This window comes from Protopterus annectens, chromosome 8.part0, assembly GCF_019279795.1.
Source record: "Protopterus annectens isolate FY-2018-M chromosome 8.part0, PAN1.0, whole genome shotgun sequence".
Lineage (NCBI taxonomy): Eukaryota > Metazoa > Chordata > Ceratodontiformes > Protopteridae > Protopterus > Protopterus annectens.
In genome coordinates, this window is record NC_056741.1 from 1,368,285,951 (window position 1) to 1,368,304,474 (window position 18,524).

The window sequence follows — 18,524 nt, forward strand, 5'->3', positions numbered from 1 at the left end:
TTTTCAGAATTTGTAGCAGATTTATAAGCAGCTGGAATGGAAAAGTGTGAGACTGTTATTCCTTTAAAATCAGCACTAGAGTTTCTAATACAACATTTAAGGTGTTTGTAATGACCTATGATTCATTTTTTGTCATTGTTGCCTCTTAACTCATACTTTTGCTGGAATCATTTACATTATCCTGTAATGTTTTTTTTCGCACCAATAATGGTTATATTTATTTTTAGGTGCTATGGAGAGAATCATGTTCTTCCTGTGTTCTCTGCTGTTGCCATTGGCTGGTAAGTGCAGCATTTCATTTCTAACATACATGTTTAAAGCACTTGCTGATGTAGCTGGAGTATTAAGTCATGCTGGGAGAGAATATTCTAAACCAGAACAGTGGTATCTAATAAGGTCATCCCTCCCCCACAGAGTGTCTGACTCATTTATAAGACATGCTACACTGCACTCCAGGTGTGTAGAGGATTCAGGTACTGTTAAGTCACTGCATGTACAAAGAGCTCTGATTAAAATTCTTCCAATTACATGCACCATTTGGCTCAAGTACTAGCTCACAAGTTTGTTTAACTAATTAAGCATGCAGACTCTGAAAGGTGTAAAGGTGATCAACATAGTGTTACACCTATTTTTCTGCTTAAGAATGTTCACGCAAGGTACCTAATTTTCTGGGTATCTGAAACATTAGTACTGAGTGATGCATGATATTAAAGGGTGAAGCTTGCTCTTACATACCATGAAGCTGATTTTTGTATGCATTTTTTCATTCACTTTCCTCTCCTGCAGTGGACAAAACAGAGGGGCAGAAGGAATGGTTGTAATAACAGTTGATAGGTAGCTCTCCCAGGTGGAAATACAATGCCAGTCCCACTGACTCGTATATTTTAGCACATTTATTTTTTCTATTCTGGAGCTGAGCTCACCTTCTTCAACCAGTCTTGTCCCTTGCTCATCATTAGACCTTTCTGACAACATCTCCTAACAGGAAATTCACTACCGATCTCCCCAAGGGCTGCATATGCCCTGTAAACCTCCAAAGACCCAGCATTGTGTGTGAGTATACTTTAACATTAGTTTACCAATTGGTGCTACACAGGCAGAGAATAAGATTGATGATTCTACTGTTTCCCCAACTCAATGGGTGTCAGAAAAACTCTTACTTTGGTATTTCCTACATTACAAAATTGTATGTTGTCAATGCCAACACTAGTTTCCCATGCAGCTGTTTAAACTACCCTACACTGTCTTTGTACTCAGAATTAAGTAGAGTATCTGGTTTAAACTTATGAGTAAAACCCATTGGATGATCAGTGTCTGGAAGGTTGAATCCATTTTGATGATTTCACAGATACAAATGGTGGAACTGGGGTACCTTTGTGGGGTAGTTGGGCTCACTGTCCATAGCAGAGTAATGAGTTCACCATTTCTGGAAGGTATGGTACCATAGCTACTGCTTCTCTGGGTTGTGAGGTAGAGCCAAGCAGGTTTGGGCACCTATTTCGGATGCCCTCTAGATGCCTCCGGCAGGAATTATATCTGGTGAAGCCCATTGGGAAGGGGGCTCCAGTGTGTACCTTGGATGGAGTGAAGAGACTGTCCTCCCTGCTTGTCTAGGAACCAGTGTAGATCCTGCAGGATAAGCTGAAGACTGTTGCTGGAGATCAGGAACTCTGATGTGCCCCCAGTGAGCTTGCCGCCACCATGAACCACAAAGGATGAGTAGATTCAAAACTGGATAGATCAGTATGTGCACGAGTTGCTTTGAGCAATAAGTAAGAAATGATGAGCTACAGATGGTGGAAGAAGCTGCTTTCCTAAAACTAAATACATACTCAAAACTCTGGTTGTTTTTAAGTAGATATTTAAAATGTTCATGGTTTTCTTTTATGATTGTCTGTTAAAAGAAACTACTGAAATTCCTGGATTAAAACATAAATTTATGTACCCATTGAAGTTAGTAATTAAACAATTTGTTCTGGATAAGAAAAAAGATACCATACATAGATTAGTACTGGACTAACTTGCCCTTGCAAGCCATTTGAAGCCTAGCTGATTATCCCTTGTAAGGCTCAAACCCTGCACCTTGTGTTGTAAGGCAAACACCTTAACCATTAGGCCACCAATGATGAAACATTTGAATTGTCAGTTTTAGGTTAAAATAGTCCTGACAAATGGTATAGCTAAGAATGTGTCTTCACAAGATGCAGTGCCATCTTTATTAGACTGTTCACTTCAACAAGGTTTTTGCACGACAGAACACTGGAAGTAGCATTTTTACTTGACTGACGGTGAAAACATAACTCTCAACTCTACAGATTTTCACAGAATGTCAAGATTTTTGCCTCATATTTTTAGTCTTTTTCTCATAAAATTGTAGTTTTCTGGCAAATCATTGATGGTTGAAGTCAGAAAATAATGACAGATATTTGAGTTTCAGACTTCACACCCTTCAGAAAATTCATGCTAATGCATAGGTAGGTATTAGGCTATTGTCCCTAGGGCCTATATAAGCCTAGCCAAAGGTACCCTGGCTTTCGCCACCCAAGAAAATTATTTTCCTGTGCCACTGTTGAGCAGAGCCACAGTAAAACCTGTTATTCTATCAACTTTCTAAGTTTGTAATAGCAATATCTAAAAAGTGTCCCTATTTTTGGCCATTGTCCCCCATTTTTATAGCATAGTCCAGATTTCGTCCTCTAAGAGGTTGAGAGGTATGGGTGAAAGTGATTTAATAAACCCAGTTCGGGTTTGTAAAAGGCAGATCATGTCTCCTAAACCTGATCGACTTCTTTGAAGCGATCACCAAAGCTGTAGATGGGGGTAAGTTGGTACACACAGCCTATCTAGATCTCGCCAAGGCTTTCGACACCATCCCCCACTCTGGAATTATAGACAAACTCACTAAACTAGGTATAAATCCCAATGTCACAAGATGGATTGCCAACTGGCTCACTGACCGAACCCACACTGTGAAAGTAGCAGACTCTAAATCCATCTTCAGACCAGTGACAAGTGGAGTACCACAGAGTTCAGTCCTAGGTCCTCTCCTCTTTGGTATTTACTTCTCTGAAGTACAGGCTAACACAGAAGGTCTATGGCTAACAAAGTTTGCAAATGACTGCAAACTAGGAGCCATAATAAAATCTCCTAACGATGTGGACATCCTACAAAAGGGCCTCACTGAGACAGATGCCTGGTGTCAAAGCCACGGCCTCAAGCTGAATGCCAAAAAGTGCATTGTCATCCCTTTTGGCTCTGTACCCATGAACTACCACATAGGCGGTAGTCTACTTAACACCGAAAGTGTGATAAGAGAACTTGGGACACAGGTGGACAGTAGTCTCTCCTTTGATAATCACATCACCACAGTAGTCAGGAAATCCTTCTACGTGGCACACCTTATCACAAAAGGTTTCTCATCCAGGAAAAAAGAGGTCATTGTTCCCCTCTACTCATCACTCATTAGACCCATTATAGAGCACAATGCCCCTTTTGGTATGTACCTCACAAGACATCTACAACAACTGGAAAGGCCACATAAATACCTCACAAAGAGGATTACAGGCCTCAAACAGATGCCCTATGCAGACTGTCTCAAAAAACTCCAGCTTTACTCTGTCGCATATCGCCTACTCAGAGGCGATCTCTGCCAAATATACAAAGCTATGTCAAACCCAGAGCTGTTGGAAATGTTCCACATAAAGAAATCCCAATCCCTCCGAGCTACACGCTCTAGGGACCTAATCCTTGTCACCACAATAAACAGAACATGCTGGAGGGATAGATTCCTGTCTCAGAGATTTCCCATACTCTGGAACAAACTACCTATCTATATCAAACAAAGCTCCTCATTAGCACTCTTCAAGAAAAATCTTGATGATTGGATGGGAGATAAGAAATTCACCCCGGGGATCACTTCTGTGGCTCTGCTTGACAGGGGCACAGGAAAATAATTTTCTTGGGTGGAAAAAGCCATGGTACCATTTGGCTAGGCTTATATAGGCCCTAGGGCCAATAGCCTAGTACCTACCTATGAACCTATGAACCTATAAAATGAGAGCCAACTCTTATTTCATGGTGCAAACAAAACATTTAGTATTGCAGTGTGTACCATTTCACACAGTTCTTCTGAAGGCTTACAAAAATGCAAGAATATGTTGGACACAGTAAATGCAGCCATGTAATTATGTGTTTTCAGGATTTATACAATTAAAGTGTTACTATTGTATTTTATTGATGCTACAAAAGATAGCAAAAATGTTCACATGGACACAAGGATGTGATTTCATTTATCAATAGTGCAATCATCAATGCATTACGATTTGGAAATGGAAAAAATGACATAGCTCCCACATTCATGAAGATGACGTCAGGAGAAATAATTACACTTTGCATAATGGAAGAAGTTAATATTAAGCTGCCAGACTTAAGAAACCAATGTTTTGTTTGCTTGAATGCAACATCATAATTTAGAACTTTTCAACAGTTTCAGCCTTAATCCTTCATTGCCATAGTTTTATGATGCTTCCCAGTTAATAATATTTTACATGTGGTATTTAAGCTGACATTATAAAGCCAGAGTGAAGTTTTCTTTTGTTGTAAAAGATATATTTGGTATTGGTATGACAAAAGTCTGAAAGAACAGATATAGTATCATCTGCATTTAGCACATTGCTGACAAACACAGAGTAGCTTAACAGGGTACAGGGATTTTAAGAATTGGTAGAGTCCGATACCCTCATATGATTTACTTCCATAAGACTTCCAAACATGGTACAGGGATTTTAAGAATTGGTAGAGTCCGATACCCTCATATGATTTACTTCCATAAGACTTCCAAACATGGTACAGGGATTTTAAGAATTGGTAGAGTCCGATACCCTCATATGATTTACTTCCATAAGACTTCCAAACATGGTACAGGGATTTTAAGAATTGGTAGAGTCCGATACCCTCATATGATTTACTTCCATAAGACTTCCAAACATGGTACAGGGATTTTAAGAATTGGTAGAGTCCGATACCCTCATATGATTTACTTCCATAAGACTTCCAAACATGGTACAGGGATTTTAAGAATTGGTAGAGTCCAATACCCTCATATGATTTACTTCCATAAGACCTCCAAACAGGGTACGGGGATTTTAAGAAATGGTAGAGTCAAATACCATCATATGATTTATTTTCATAAGACTTCCATCCTCATTTCCACAGAAATTGGTACTATTTATTAATTAAATGCAGACGGACCTTGATCTTACAAGAGCCAACAAGTCGTCTAAAGAACAGTCTGTTCCTGCTTGATTCCACAGTAATTTTCCTGTTAATTTAGTGTTTGACTCAAATAATGCCTCGGTTTTGAAAGTGTCATATGGGGCAGGGAAATATGAGTGAGCAGCATCAGAATTAACTGTACCCCAAATACCTGCTTTTATTTACAAGTTTGAAAGTAATGCTGGCATTAGTTTGGGCAGGCGATTCTGATGCTGTAAGCTAAAGCACAACCTTACATTTTTCAGTTGTAGTGGATAGTGCTGCATTTACAGGTTAGTCTGGATCTGTTTCTGTAAGGGAGAGAGGTGTGTGTCTTATTTTATATATCTGTTATGATCTGTGTGGTAGGTGAAATAGAGGAGTGTACTGAGTAAGACCCTACCTTAATTGTGTATATGCCTTAATTATTTTACAGACACATGTGAGTAAGGCCCTACCTTCATTCTGTATATGGAATAATCATTTTACAGATACGTGTGAGTAAGACCCTACCTTCATTCTGTATATGGAGTAATCATTTTACAGACACATGTGAGTAAGGCCCTACCTTCATTCTGTATATGGAATAATCATTTTACAGATACGTGTGAGTAAGGCCCTACCTTCATTCTGTATATGGAGTAATCATTTTACAGACACATGTGAGTAAGGCCCTACCTTCATTCTGTATATGGAGTAATCATTTTACAGACGTGTGAGATTTTTGTTGTGAAAGGTATTGATGATGCATGTTCATTTTATATTCACAACATCAGCTGCTTCAGACAACATGTACTGTGAGTGTAAGAAGCCGTCAAAGGAAATTAAATAAATTAATCCAAAGCAAGGAGGATTAAACAGTGCGTACATAATTAAACAGAGTAAGAGAAGGAGAGAGAGAAAGAGAGATGGTTTCAGAAAGAAAAGTTAAAAACAGTTGTGCTTAATCAACATTATACAATTCCTCCTCTAAAACGTGCATGCTGATTGGCCAGCCCAAACAGCGCAGCCATATGTAAATCCCTCATACTAATAGAAAAAGTCTGGGTGAAATTAACTTTTTCTTTTTCCGTTAGTCATGCTCTTGTTAAATTAAGTTAAAATAACATAAACAGGTTTAAAAAGCACGCAGATCCTCGCTAATTTTTTTAGCTTTTTTTGCCTTGTAAACTACTCCTTTATCATAGCGACATATGTAAGCAAAAGCAATTGAGATCCAAACATCTCCGTTTCTTTTTCTGTTTTTTTCGATAAACCATATAAATTAATGAGACAGCTTTAAAGAATAAGCTCGTTTATTTTCTCTGTATTTTATTTTCGCTCATTGCTTGCTAAACCCATTTAAAATATATGAGATCAAGCAAGCAATGAGGATCGCCGTTGCTCCCACAGCTCTGATGTATGCAGTAGGCAGGCTGTGAAGTACGCGAAAGAACATCAATACCACCATGCGAATACCAGTGGAAGCCCAGTAGGGCAGCAAAATTTATATTATTTTAGAAAAGTAATTTTTTTTTAGCAAAAACTTTTTTTTATAATAAAAATAATTATATTTTAATTATAAATGCAACCACCTATTACATTCGCCTTGTACTTCGGTCACAACCGTTGGTCCTCACCAACCGCCAGGGGGGGCCAACACACATTCCCCCAGGCCATTATATAGTATTGCATTGAGGTAATATATAGAACCTGTTTTAAAGTGCAATAAACATTGAGGTCACTACAGGAGAAATTGCTTGTAGTAAACAATATACTCTTTTATACTGTCCAAGTCTTCAAAACATTACTAAAGTGGTTCGGTGCTGTACTTTCCCAGTCACAGTTAAGTAGTGTCAGCGTTATGGTAGTTAAAGTCTGCTAACAATACACACTTTTATTGTACAGTGTCTTTGGTGGATGCTTGGGACTAGACTGCTGATATAGATCCAGTGAATCTGTGGGTGTAGAAGTAACCCACTGTAGACAGGAAAACTGGATGACCGTTGTTTGCAGAGATTGGGAAGCTCTGATGTGGTCACAAATAACTCTCTCTCTGCAAACTGTTCACAGTACAAAGTGTTGTGATCTTTTTTTCTGTAGTGACAGAGGAGAGGATTGCAGCAGATAGCATGGGAAATATAGAGGGTAGAGAGCAAGGATAATATATATACGTGTGTGTGTGTGTGTGTGTGTGTGTGTGTGTGTGTGTGTGTGTGTGTGTGTGTGTGTGTGTGTGTGTGTGTGTGTGTGTGTGTGTGTGTGAGATACAGATACAAACACACACATACACACACATAAGTAAAAAGAGTATTTATATTTAGAATTTGAGTCTGCAAACAAAATGTAAGAGCAGCCACTAAATAAAATGCATTGGTATGCATAAATCAAAACTGACAGTCTTGCTACAGGATGAGATGGCAGCCACATCCTGAAGGATGTCAGCAGAATGTGACTTGCATTAAAAGCACCTTCCTAATGTAAGTGATCCCTTGTTGGCAGAGTACGATACAAAATGTCTGAATACTATTTTTGCATGCCATTTTTGAGCAGTGCCCCACTTTCATCCTGCTCTAAAACAATTTGAGAATTGTTGCCAATCAAAGGCACCAGAACCTTTAAATCAAATCCAAATAAGAAAAATATCTACAACTCTAAAAAAGCCAGTAAGTATACCGACAGTCTTCAAAAATCCATGTTGAATGTATCATCTTCTTGCTAGACAATGGTCATAACTTTAGACTTAACATACCATGCACTGCCAACTTTGAATTGAAGACATTTCCTTGCTGTGTGTTTTCCCTACTTACCACCTACCCCAACATGTTGTACCACAGCAGGGCCATAAGGGAAAATGTGTTGGGTCTGAAGATGAACTTATGAAAACAGAACAGGTACTGCGAACAAACTTAACATTCTTTTAATACAAAGGTAATGCAGGTTTGCCACTTTTGTGGAAGGCATCTGATGGGAAGGGGATACTGGCAGAATTAATACAGATTCTGCAGACAGTTTTGTAGAAAGCCATTTGTAGAAGGTACCCAAAGAACCAAGCTACTGCCTCTGAAGGGACTAAATAAAATAGGTGCAGGCAATGCATAGAACGCAATAGGGGTGAGCAATATGACACCCTGTGTACACAGGACAAGGTGGAACATGGACAGAGTTTTGTTCTGTAAACTCAAGTCCTGCTCTGAACGGCCTGATAATGGGGATCGTCAAGGAACAGTATTTTTTTCAAAACAACCAACAGGTAACTAATAACATCTTTTCACACTTGCATCCAATAACAAAAATAATAATTCTTTGTGAAACATGAGAGGATGGTACCACCCACTTTAATCAGAAGGCAGACAAGCTATTCAAGGATGCATGTATTTTTACTTACAATATAAGGACAAGTAAATGTTTTTTTTTCTTTTTTTAAAGTACAGAAAAAGTGTGTGTGCAAGTGTCACCAGGAAATTAAAAACAAGAAGCTCTTCTTTCCTTTGCTATTCTCCCTGCCTGATTGGTACATTGTGCAAGCTGACACTCACTGCAGGTGCTCCATTCACCCCACACTATCTACCAGCTCTACAGCCAGACACCTCGACACCTATGACTGACTCCCTGAGTAAATATACCGTTTAGTGGAGCAGGGGGTTTCACAGGAGCCATATTGTTAGAGAGGTCTCAGCAAACAAGGAATAGGTCCCATTGGTGTTAGCAGTTAATCCATTGTGACCAGTCCATTGCCAATGATTGCAAAGTGTTCCTACAGCCCACTTTATTTTTTTTTCATTTTTACCTGAATTAAGAAGAATCAAACCAGCTGTATATAACACAGCACACAACCCCATAAAGAATAGAAGAGGCTATGAGAGCATACACTATGGAACAAAGAAGCAAAGGGCACCATTCTTAGAAAATGTATATCTTTGGCTGACTAGGAATTTTCTAATCTCAGTATAGTTACAGACATAAACAATGGGGGAGGGGGTTCTTCACCAAAATTTATCAAGCCTTGAGCCTTGATAGGATGACAAGTACAAGACAAAGAATGTCTTTAAGAGTGACAAAGCATTGCCAGTAATCCTGGTGTTAACGGTGACAAAGCATCACCGGTAATACTGGTGTTAACAGTGACAAAGTATCACCGGTAATACTGGTGTTAAGGGTAAGGTTCAGAGATGATACAGTACTAAATCCACTTCTAAAAACTCTGCCACGAGTGATGTAGGAGACCATACATATTAGTACATTCTTGTACCTGGTCATAGATGGTTCTTTCAAGAACACCAGTAAGTGGTGGTAGGTTAAATCTGTAGGACATGAAAGGCTGAACAACTGTGGTGGGGAAATCAGAAGGCATTCATTCCAATAGGATGGAATAATCCCAGAAGATGATGAGAGAACTAACATGAGCAGATACTTGGAAGCAGTATCTTAAGAACTGCGACATGGAATTCATAGCCTCAGCTTAAGAAATATCAGGCGGGATGGCAGTAAGTTCTATGACCTGTCTGGTTGGAATCTTTTTAAACAGAAACTGTGGAACAAGAGTGGAATATGTTAATGTGAACAGAATTAATCCCTGCAAACTGCACTGTGCAATGCTAATATGAGCGGAGTACTAAAACATTTTTAGGTCAGTGCTCTCTTATTGTATTTGAATCTTGTGCATGTTTAAAAGAAGGAATTAATTTGGGAATGTACTAAATCACACTAATTTCTGGTCTGAACCAAAATATTTATTTAATTATTTATTTACACTTTGTTGACATTAGCACCATTAGATCAGTGGCCTCTCTTTAAGGAGTATTCATACTGACAATGGAAATTTGAACAGGGGACTAGCAAACCTCCCCTACACTTTTTGATAAGTTCCACAGAATATTTTACATCCATCTGAGCTACTACCAACTCAGGTGGATGGGATCTCGGTTTGTCTCATCAGAAAGACAGAGGGTACTGCCTTCCTCAGTAGTAGGAAGCCTTAGCAGTTTCAGTGGTCAGTGCTAATGGAAGTACTTGCCCCCAGTATCATCAGTGGAGATATTATCCTGCATTTTAGACCCCCTCACTTCGTCTTGGATAGACAAGCATGTAAAATACTGTTACATTTCCTATCTCCCCACCTGACTGCTCAGGTGCTAGGCTTGCTAGTCAAGCTGAGGTTGCCTGTACACTGACAACCCTCTCCTCCTACCACCCAACACCACAACCTGTGGGAGTTGCACTTATATAGCCAAACTGCAAGCCAAGCTCTCTCCAGCCAAGACTGTACTAGACACTCAAGAGGAGAAGGTAAACTCCTGCACCACACCACACTCAACACATAGTCCATCCAACCCATATCCCCCACCCTAGGGGCAGCAATATCCTGGACCTGGTCATTACCAATATGGGCAACTGATGTTCCACGCCAGAGGTCAACTCCTTGCTGGTCAGATCCAACCACACCACCTAAACCCACACATAGTATCACAAAACACACACCTACATTTGCGGAGGCTCTCAGTAAAAATCTGTCCAAACAACATCTGTCCAAAGCTGAAACACAAGCAACCACCACCCCCAACACTACCCAAATGACACATAGCCCACAAAATCAGTGTGCTACTCAATCTCAGCCCATAAGGCAAAACAACGTACTCAATACACTAGGTGACTCTGCAGTCAGGCACACTGATGTCCCACTCACCAGGCTAAACAAGGAGAAAGTTACTGTCAGCTGCCTGTCGGGTGCCACGATCCACCACATAATGCAAGCACTCAGGTCACTCCACAACAGGTACAAATATGACTTTGTCATTGTCCATGTTGGTATGAATGACCTGAGATGTAACTCCCTGGACTACATGAAAAGAGACATGGAGGAGCTCTTGGATCATGTAGCCCGGGCAGGTATGACCCTAGCCCTGAGTAGCATCCTTCCATCACCCAGAATGATACTACAATACAAGGACAAAATGATTGACTTCAAAAATTGGCTAAGCTTCTGGTATCATTCTAAGGGGATCCAGTGTCTGTCTGCCTGGTACGACATGATCGACAGACCACATTGCTTTGCCAGAGATGGCCTGCACCTGTCGCCCCTGGGATTCCGGATACTGGCTAAGGCTCTTGCCACCCCTATAGTGCCTTTTTTAGGCAAGGTTCTAATGACAAACTCACCATCGTAGCAGGTATAAGCAAGCAAAATCTGAAGGTAATGCTACTCAATGCTAGAAGTCTAAACCTCAAAATGAACTCACTCGAGGCACTCCTTAAAATGGAGAACATCTGTGCTGTGACAGAGACCTGGTTCAAGGCTCCAGAGAGCAGTCCTGCATTACCAGGCTATTACTCATACCACACCTTTCAGCCACCTAACCTGGACCAAAACACTAAAGGAGGAGGCGTGTCCATATTCATTAAGGATATCTACACCTCCAAGCTAGTTGCTCAATATAATGCAACTCAAATTATCCAAGTGCAACTAACACTGGGCAAGACTGCAATCCAGTTTGTAGCTTGTTACAGATCCCCGCCATGCCCCAGGAAGCCCACTCCACGTTTCTTGATATATTGGGTAATATTAAGGTGCAGCCCAATACCCTAATAATGGGCGATTCCAACTACCCCACCATCAACTGGGAAAACTACTCATGTGCTAACTCATTTGCTAAACACTTTCTGGAATTCATAAATTTCAACGCCACTGATCAGCTTACCCATACCCCCCCCCCCCCAGGGGAAGCAATATCCTGGACCTGGTCATTACCAATATGGGCAACTGATGTTCCACACCAGAGGTCAATTCCTCACTGGTCAGATCCAACCACAAGCTAATCACCCTAGACATCAATATCCCACCCCCCCCCATTAAAGAAACCACAGTAAACAATTTCTCCAAAGCCAACTTCACGCTTCTTAAGACAGAAGTGGCAAGCTTCACAACACCCATACAGATGGAAAATAGAGGTACAACTGCTGAATCCTATACAAATGCACTGTATAAGCACATACGTGAGTGCGTGGATCATGCCATCCCCAACAGAACCAAGATGCTATCCTCCAAAAAAAGGAAGCCAATCTGGTGGTTCCCTGCCATAAAGAAACTCTACAACAGAAGGAAGAATCTGTTGCAAAAAAGAGTAAAATCCCCTGATTGCAGGAACTCCCTGGTCAACTTCAGTAAGAAATTGAGATCCCTCATAAAATCCTCCAAAGATAGTTATGAAAATAAAATCGCCACTGATTCCAAAGACAACCACAAAGCATTCTACAGCTATGTCAAGAATCTCAATGATGACACTCAGATCTGCTCTGAGCTACAGCACAATGGAACTAGATATACAGAACCAACTGATATTGCCAACATCCTGGCAGATAGGTTCAGTGCAAACTTCACCCCCCCCATGCCCCAAAGGGCCCATCACTTTACCAGAAGAATGCAAAGCCCCTGTAATCATGGCTGCACAAGTAAAGACCACACTCTCCAAAGCCAAGAACACAGCATCCATGGGACATGACAACATCCCAGGCTGTGTTCTGCATGAACTACAGAATGAACTGGCACCCCAACTAAGTACCATGTTCAATCATAGCCTCACTTCAGGCTTTATGCCTACTGAATGGTGCACAGCGACAGTTATCCCACACCACAAAGGGGGCACCACCACGGACCCCAGGAACTACCACCCCTTTTGCCTGATGAGCCTGGTCTGCAAGGCCGTGGAAGGTATCATTTTGGAGCTTATAAACAAGGACATAGTAAACCTCCCAACTCTGGACCCCACTCAGTTTGGGTTTGTAAAAGGTAGGTCATGTCTCCTAAACCTAATTGACATCTTTGAAGCAGCCACCAGAGCCGTGGATGAGGGTAAGGTGGTGCACACAGCCTATCTTGACCTCGCCAAGGCTTTCGACACCATCCCCCACTTTGGAATTATAGATAACTCACTAGACTGGGCATAAATCCCTATGTCACAAGATGGGTGGCCAACTGGCTCACTGACAGAATCCACACAGTCAAAGTAGCCGACTCCAAATCCAACTTCAGACTAGTGACACGTGGAGTACCACAGGGTTCAGTCCTGGGTCCTCTCCTGTTTGGCATCTACTTCTCAAAAGTCCAGGCTAATACAGCAGGTCTTTGGCTAACAAAGTTCACAGATGACTGCAAACTAGGTGCCATAATAGAATTGCCTAATGATGTGGAGATTTTACAGAAGGGCCTCACTGAGACTGATGCTTGGTGTTGAAGTCGTGGCCTCAAGCTCAATGCCAATAAGTTTATTGTCATCTCCTTTGGGAAAAACACTGTACCCATGAACTGCCACATAGGTGGTAGCCTACTAAACACCAAAAGTGTGATAAGAGACCTTGGGACACAGGTGGGGAGTAGTCTCTCCTTTGGTAATCATGTTGCCACAGTAGTCAGGAAATCCTTCTACGTGGCACACCTCATCACAAAGGGATTCACCTCCAGAAAAAAACAAGGTCATTGTTCCTCTCTAGTCATCCCTCATCAGACCCATTATAAAGTACAACGCCCCATTTGGCATGTACCTCGCAAGACATCTACAACAACTAGAAAGGCCACAGAAATACCTCACAAAGAGGATTACTGGCCTCAAAACAGATGCCATATGCAGACTGTCTAAAAAAACTCCAGCGCTACTCTGTTGCTTACCGCCTACTCAGAGGTGACCTCTGCCTAACATACAAAGCCATGTCAAACCCAGATCTGTTGGACATGCTACACTTAAAGAAACCCCAATCCCTCCGAGCCACATGCTGCAGGGATCTAAACCTTGCCACCACAATAAACAGAACATGTTGGAGGGATAGATTCCTGTCCCAGAGACTTCCCATGCTCTGGAACAGTCTACCCATTCATGTCAAGCAAAGCTCCTCATTAGCCCTCTTTAAGAAAAATCTTGACAATTGGATGGGAAATAGGAAATTCTCCCCGGGGATCACTTCTATGGCTCTGCTAGACAGGGGTGCAGGAAAATAACTTTCTAGGGTGGCAAAAGCCAGGGAACTTTTGGCTAGGCTTATATAGGCCCCAGGGCTGGTAGCCTAGTACCTACCTATGAACCTATGACTCTATGAACCTATATCCAGCTGAGATACCACCAATTTAGGTATCTTATGTAAACAGAACATCAGTTAACTATCTAATTTGAAGGGCAACATCTTTGGTGGGAATGTAGCCCCTTACCTATGCTGCACTATAGTGTGAATATTGGCGTACATATCCTAGTAATTTCTGTAAGGTTAGAACCTGCCCCATTCTGACCTTACTGATATCAGAGGCAAATGTGCTATCTGGTGGGAGCTGTTGACTCTGACTGCTGAGGCAATGACACAGTATAAACTAATATTAATGTTTCTTATGGCAAAGAAATATGGTCTTTCCAGGTACTATGTAAATAACTTTAATCTGTTTATATTCTTTCCAAAACTGCAACATTATAGAAGGGTATCTAAAAATAAAAACCTGAATGAAATTTACAAAGTTTGACATAGTTTTGAAAATTAATCTTGTCAAAAGCAACCTTTAATATAGATGTCAGAAACACAGCAAAAACAGACTCCAACAAAAGAAAACTAAAGTCACAATATTAAAAAAATAACACTAATTACATGAGGAATGGTTCATGCTGGGGGATGCAAATCTCAATTACCCCCAACCTTTCATCCACTCTTACTTAATATAATCAGTGCAGATTACTGCAGTAGGAGAAATGGACATGTCTTCATTACAATGACTTCTTTCCAAACTTCAGTTCTGTGGCTTAATGATCAAATTAAGCATCACCGGCATGTTGACAGTGATTTACTAGCAATTCTATAAATTTCCCTCATACCCCATAGGCATCATTGTTGAAGTGCAACTGCCTTATTGTTTTTTTTTAATTATGACAAATGAGCCTTTTACCACTGATTAAGTTAACATTCCTCTTTTGCCTGTTGGTCATGCTAACTCTTGTATAACACATTTAAGATTAGTCAATATTGAGAATGATATAGTTTATAGTTTAGTGTTATGTATTGTCTATATACCCTCCATGGCCATTCCAGTTTAACTTTCCCAGCTAACAGAAACACAAGAACACATTATAAATTAGACATTTACAAAATTATTTGTGTTTTGTAATGTCTGTTGGTTCTGGATGACTTTTCTACATATTGTAGTGTATTTTTTCATTATATGCATTCAGATTTTAATTTTGACTCCTGTAAACTGTTCTGTTGGTTGTAAAGCCTGGAAATCTCTAAATATGTTACTGAACAGAATTAACTTTTGTAGTCTAATAGTTTTAAATGTGATTGCTGGCTATCATCAAAAAGAATTACACCACACCCATTCCTTTTATGGGCCTTTTTTATTTGCAAGTAATATAACTCTTTTAAAATTATAAAGTTAAAGTCACTTCATTTATATTACATGAATTTATAGCTGATCAGAATCTGCAGAGGACAGGGTGTAGCTCATTTGCTCAATCTGGCCTACATCGAAGGACCGCTACTTAGTCACTATGTTGGCAAGAGCGTGCACTCAAAAAAGATGGCCATGCTCTGCAAGCTTCCAATTAAGAGCTACTGTACTGTTTTCTCATGGATGTTTTTAGGGCTTTATGCAAATATGTTGTAAGCAGTACGAGGCTGAATCCACATTATTGCAGACCTTGGTTATTGACAGCTTTGCTTTATGTTTGTAATATGTGTGCGCAAGAGACGCTGTACATTCAAGGACTTGAGGAAAACAAAATTCTCAGCCAGCAGTTGTCACTTAAAAACACTCAGCTTATGTTAGCTAGTTCCTCTTATTATGAGTCTATATCAATAAGCAGAATTCTCAAAACAGGTGAGTACATTTAATACATTGCACAACATTTGTCTAATAACATTGTAACTTTGCTTTTAAGTGTTATAACAGCATGTAGTACCATGTTTACTTGTACTGCTGTGCTGGTAGTTTTCTATGTTCAATTTGTGTACCAGAAGGTATGTGTTAATAGAGGGTCTTAAACACCAGCAGAAGCCTATCATTAATTCTCAGGAGTTTCAGCATGAAAGGGCTTAAAAGAGCCACCATGTAGATATCTGCAACCAGACAATCCTAGAAACACAATTAAAAAAAAAAAACAGCAAAATCACATTACCTTTCTCAGTAATTGGAACTCAAGACAAGAGAGTCCAGGGCAGGAAATACCTGCCTCAAATATGAAGCAGATTTTTGGGCCCAAGACAATAGCAAGAACAAGAAGAGATAGTAAAGAGCTTTAAACAGAGCAATATAACAAACATTTCTGAAGGAAAGCATGTGTGTGGGGGGGGGGGGGGCAGGAGCATGAAGGAGCCCCCAACTAGACACCATTGCCAAATGATTCCATGAGTACAGCACTTACAAGTATTTGTCAATATGTCACTGCTTTTCAGTGCTTTCTGAATCAAACTGGAAAAATAAGAAATTTTCAAATTCTAGAAGGCAAGTCCAAAGCAGCAAGGACAGAAATCTGATAATGATGCTTTGTAGGCACAGAGGGGTAACATAGAGTGTGCAGGAAAGGTAAACTATGTCTTGATCTGGCACAGTATACTGCCAGAGAGCACAGTAGGAAGGCAGGAAAAATAAAGAAGGAAAAGGACTAAGGGAGAAGAGGAAATAAGGGCTAAATAAGGAGACAGAAGGCAGGGTAAAGATGAGAGCAAAATTGGTGAAGGAAAGAGTTAGAAAGAGAAGGTAAACGGCAAATCTAACAAACATTGAATGAGACAGAGGGTAATAAGTGGGACAGATCAAGGAAAGAGAGGGAGACAGGAATGCAGTCAGCTGAGGAAGCAGTGAGGGGTGAGGGTGAGAGGCATACTGAAGAAGGAGCAGCATTTAAAAACAGATTTTTGAGATGATAGTGGCAAGACTGAACAATTCAGGAAAGAAGAAGCAGCACATATCAGGTCATTAAGAGGGCCAGACTGGTCAGAGGGTACTAAAGAGGCGAAAGAAGAGAAAAAGAAAAAAGAAGAAGGAAGTGTGGTCATGAGCCCTGGAAGTGGAAGATGTGAAGAGGAAAGCAGAACAGGCAGGGCAGAAAGCTAAAGAACAGGATGATAAAAAGGTGAGTAAATAAGAGGGCAATCTCGGAAAAAAATTTGAGTAAAAGAGGAAAAGGTCAGTAGAAGAGTGGGTTTGATTAAAGAGAAGGTAGGAGGAACACTGGAGTAGTATGTGATACAAAAAAAGGAAGAAAGACGGGTGATGGAGCAACTGAGGAAAACGGGGGATTGCATCATCTGTTCAGGAAGGAGAGGTAGAGGACTAGTTGGAACAAAGATTCCAGATGAAACAGAGGACAGGAGGCTTAGTGAGACTGAGAATAGTTATGCAGCAAGCTACAGAAAGGCTGATTCCACAGAAGGCAGGAGGATTCTGGTGAGGAACTGCAGCACTGTGGGAGGAAGGTGGAGTAATGGGGTGAGAGGAACTCCCTATGTGATGTGGAGACAGTCCCTGGATTAACATTAACCAGTACTAACCGAATAATGGCAAGGGCAGTTTAGCACAAAATACTCCCGTATCTACTTACCTGTGTGGGCAGAAATGATGTAGCAAAGCACTGTCAAAAAAGAACCAGAGAGGACCTGGGAGTTAGCAGCAAAGTATAATAAGGTAAGCTGTATAATAGCTTCTCAGAAATACTACATGTGCCATGGGTCAGCAGTGAGAAGGATAAAATCAGCCTTTACAAATGCTAGCTCAGTGAGAAGGTGAGGGCCAGAATTATAAAATGGGAAAATTGTGAGAGACCTTGAATTAGCTATTATAGCTGTTAGCTCAGGATTATAGAATGGGAGAGTGATAAGAGGCATTGAATTAGATATTACAACTGATGACTCAATGAGAGATGACAGCTGGGGTTATAGAATGGGAAAATGGTTATAGACCCTGAATTTAGCTATTACAACTGCTAGCTTGCTGAAGGGGTGATGACTGGGGTTATAGAATGGAAGAGTGGTGAGAGACCTTGAATTAAGTATTTCAACTGGTTGCTCAGTAAGGGGGTGAGGCCCAGGGTTATGGAATGGGAGGGTGGTGAGAGACCTTGAATTAACTGTTACAACTGCTAGCTCACTGAGGGGTTGAGAAGGTAAGTGTCGGGGCTATAGACTAAGAAAGTAGTGAGTGACCTTGAATTAAGTAGTACAAATGTTTGCTCAGTAAAGGAGTGAGGACAAGGATTATAGACTGAGAGAGTGGTGAGAGACCTTGAATTAAGTAGTTCAACTGGAGAATGGGAGAGTGGTGAGAG

General features: G+C 40.6%; 1 protein-coding gene across 2 annotated transcripts in view; it reads left to right on the top strand.

Moving 5' to 3' along the window:
• Positions 1–18,524, top strand: part of LOC122809436 (FXYD domain-containing ion transport regulator 6-like) — a 624,090-nt gene that overhangs the window by 256,893 nt on the left and 348,673 nt on the right. For both annotated transcript variants that reach the window (XM_044080947.1, XM_044080949.1), the window contains exon 2: positions 228–281. In XM_044080947.1, the coding sequence (XP_043936882.1) occupies positions 233–281 (49 nt within the window). In that variant the 5' untranslated portion in view covers positions 228–232. The remainder of the gene's footprint in view (positions 1–227; positions 282–18,524) is intronic.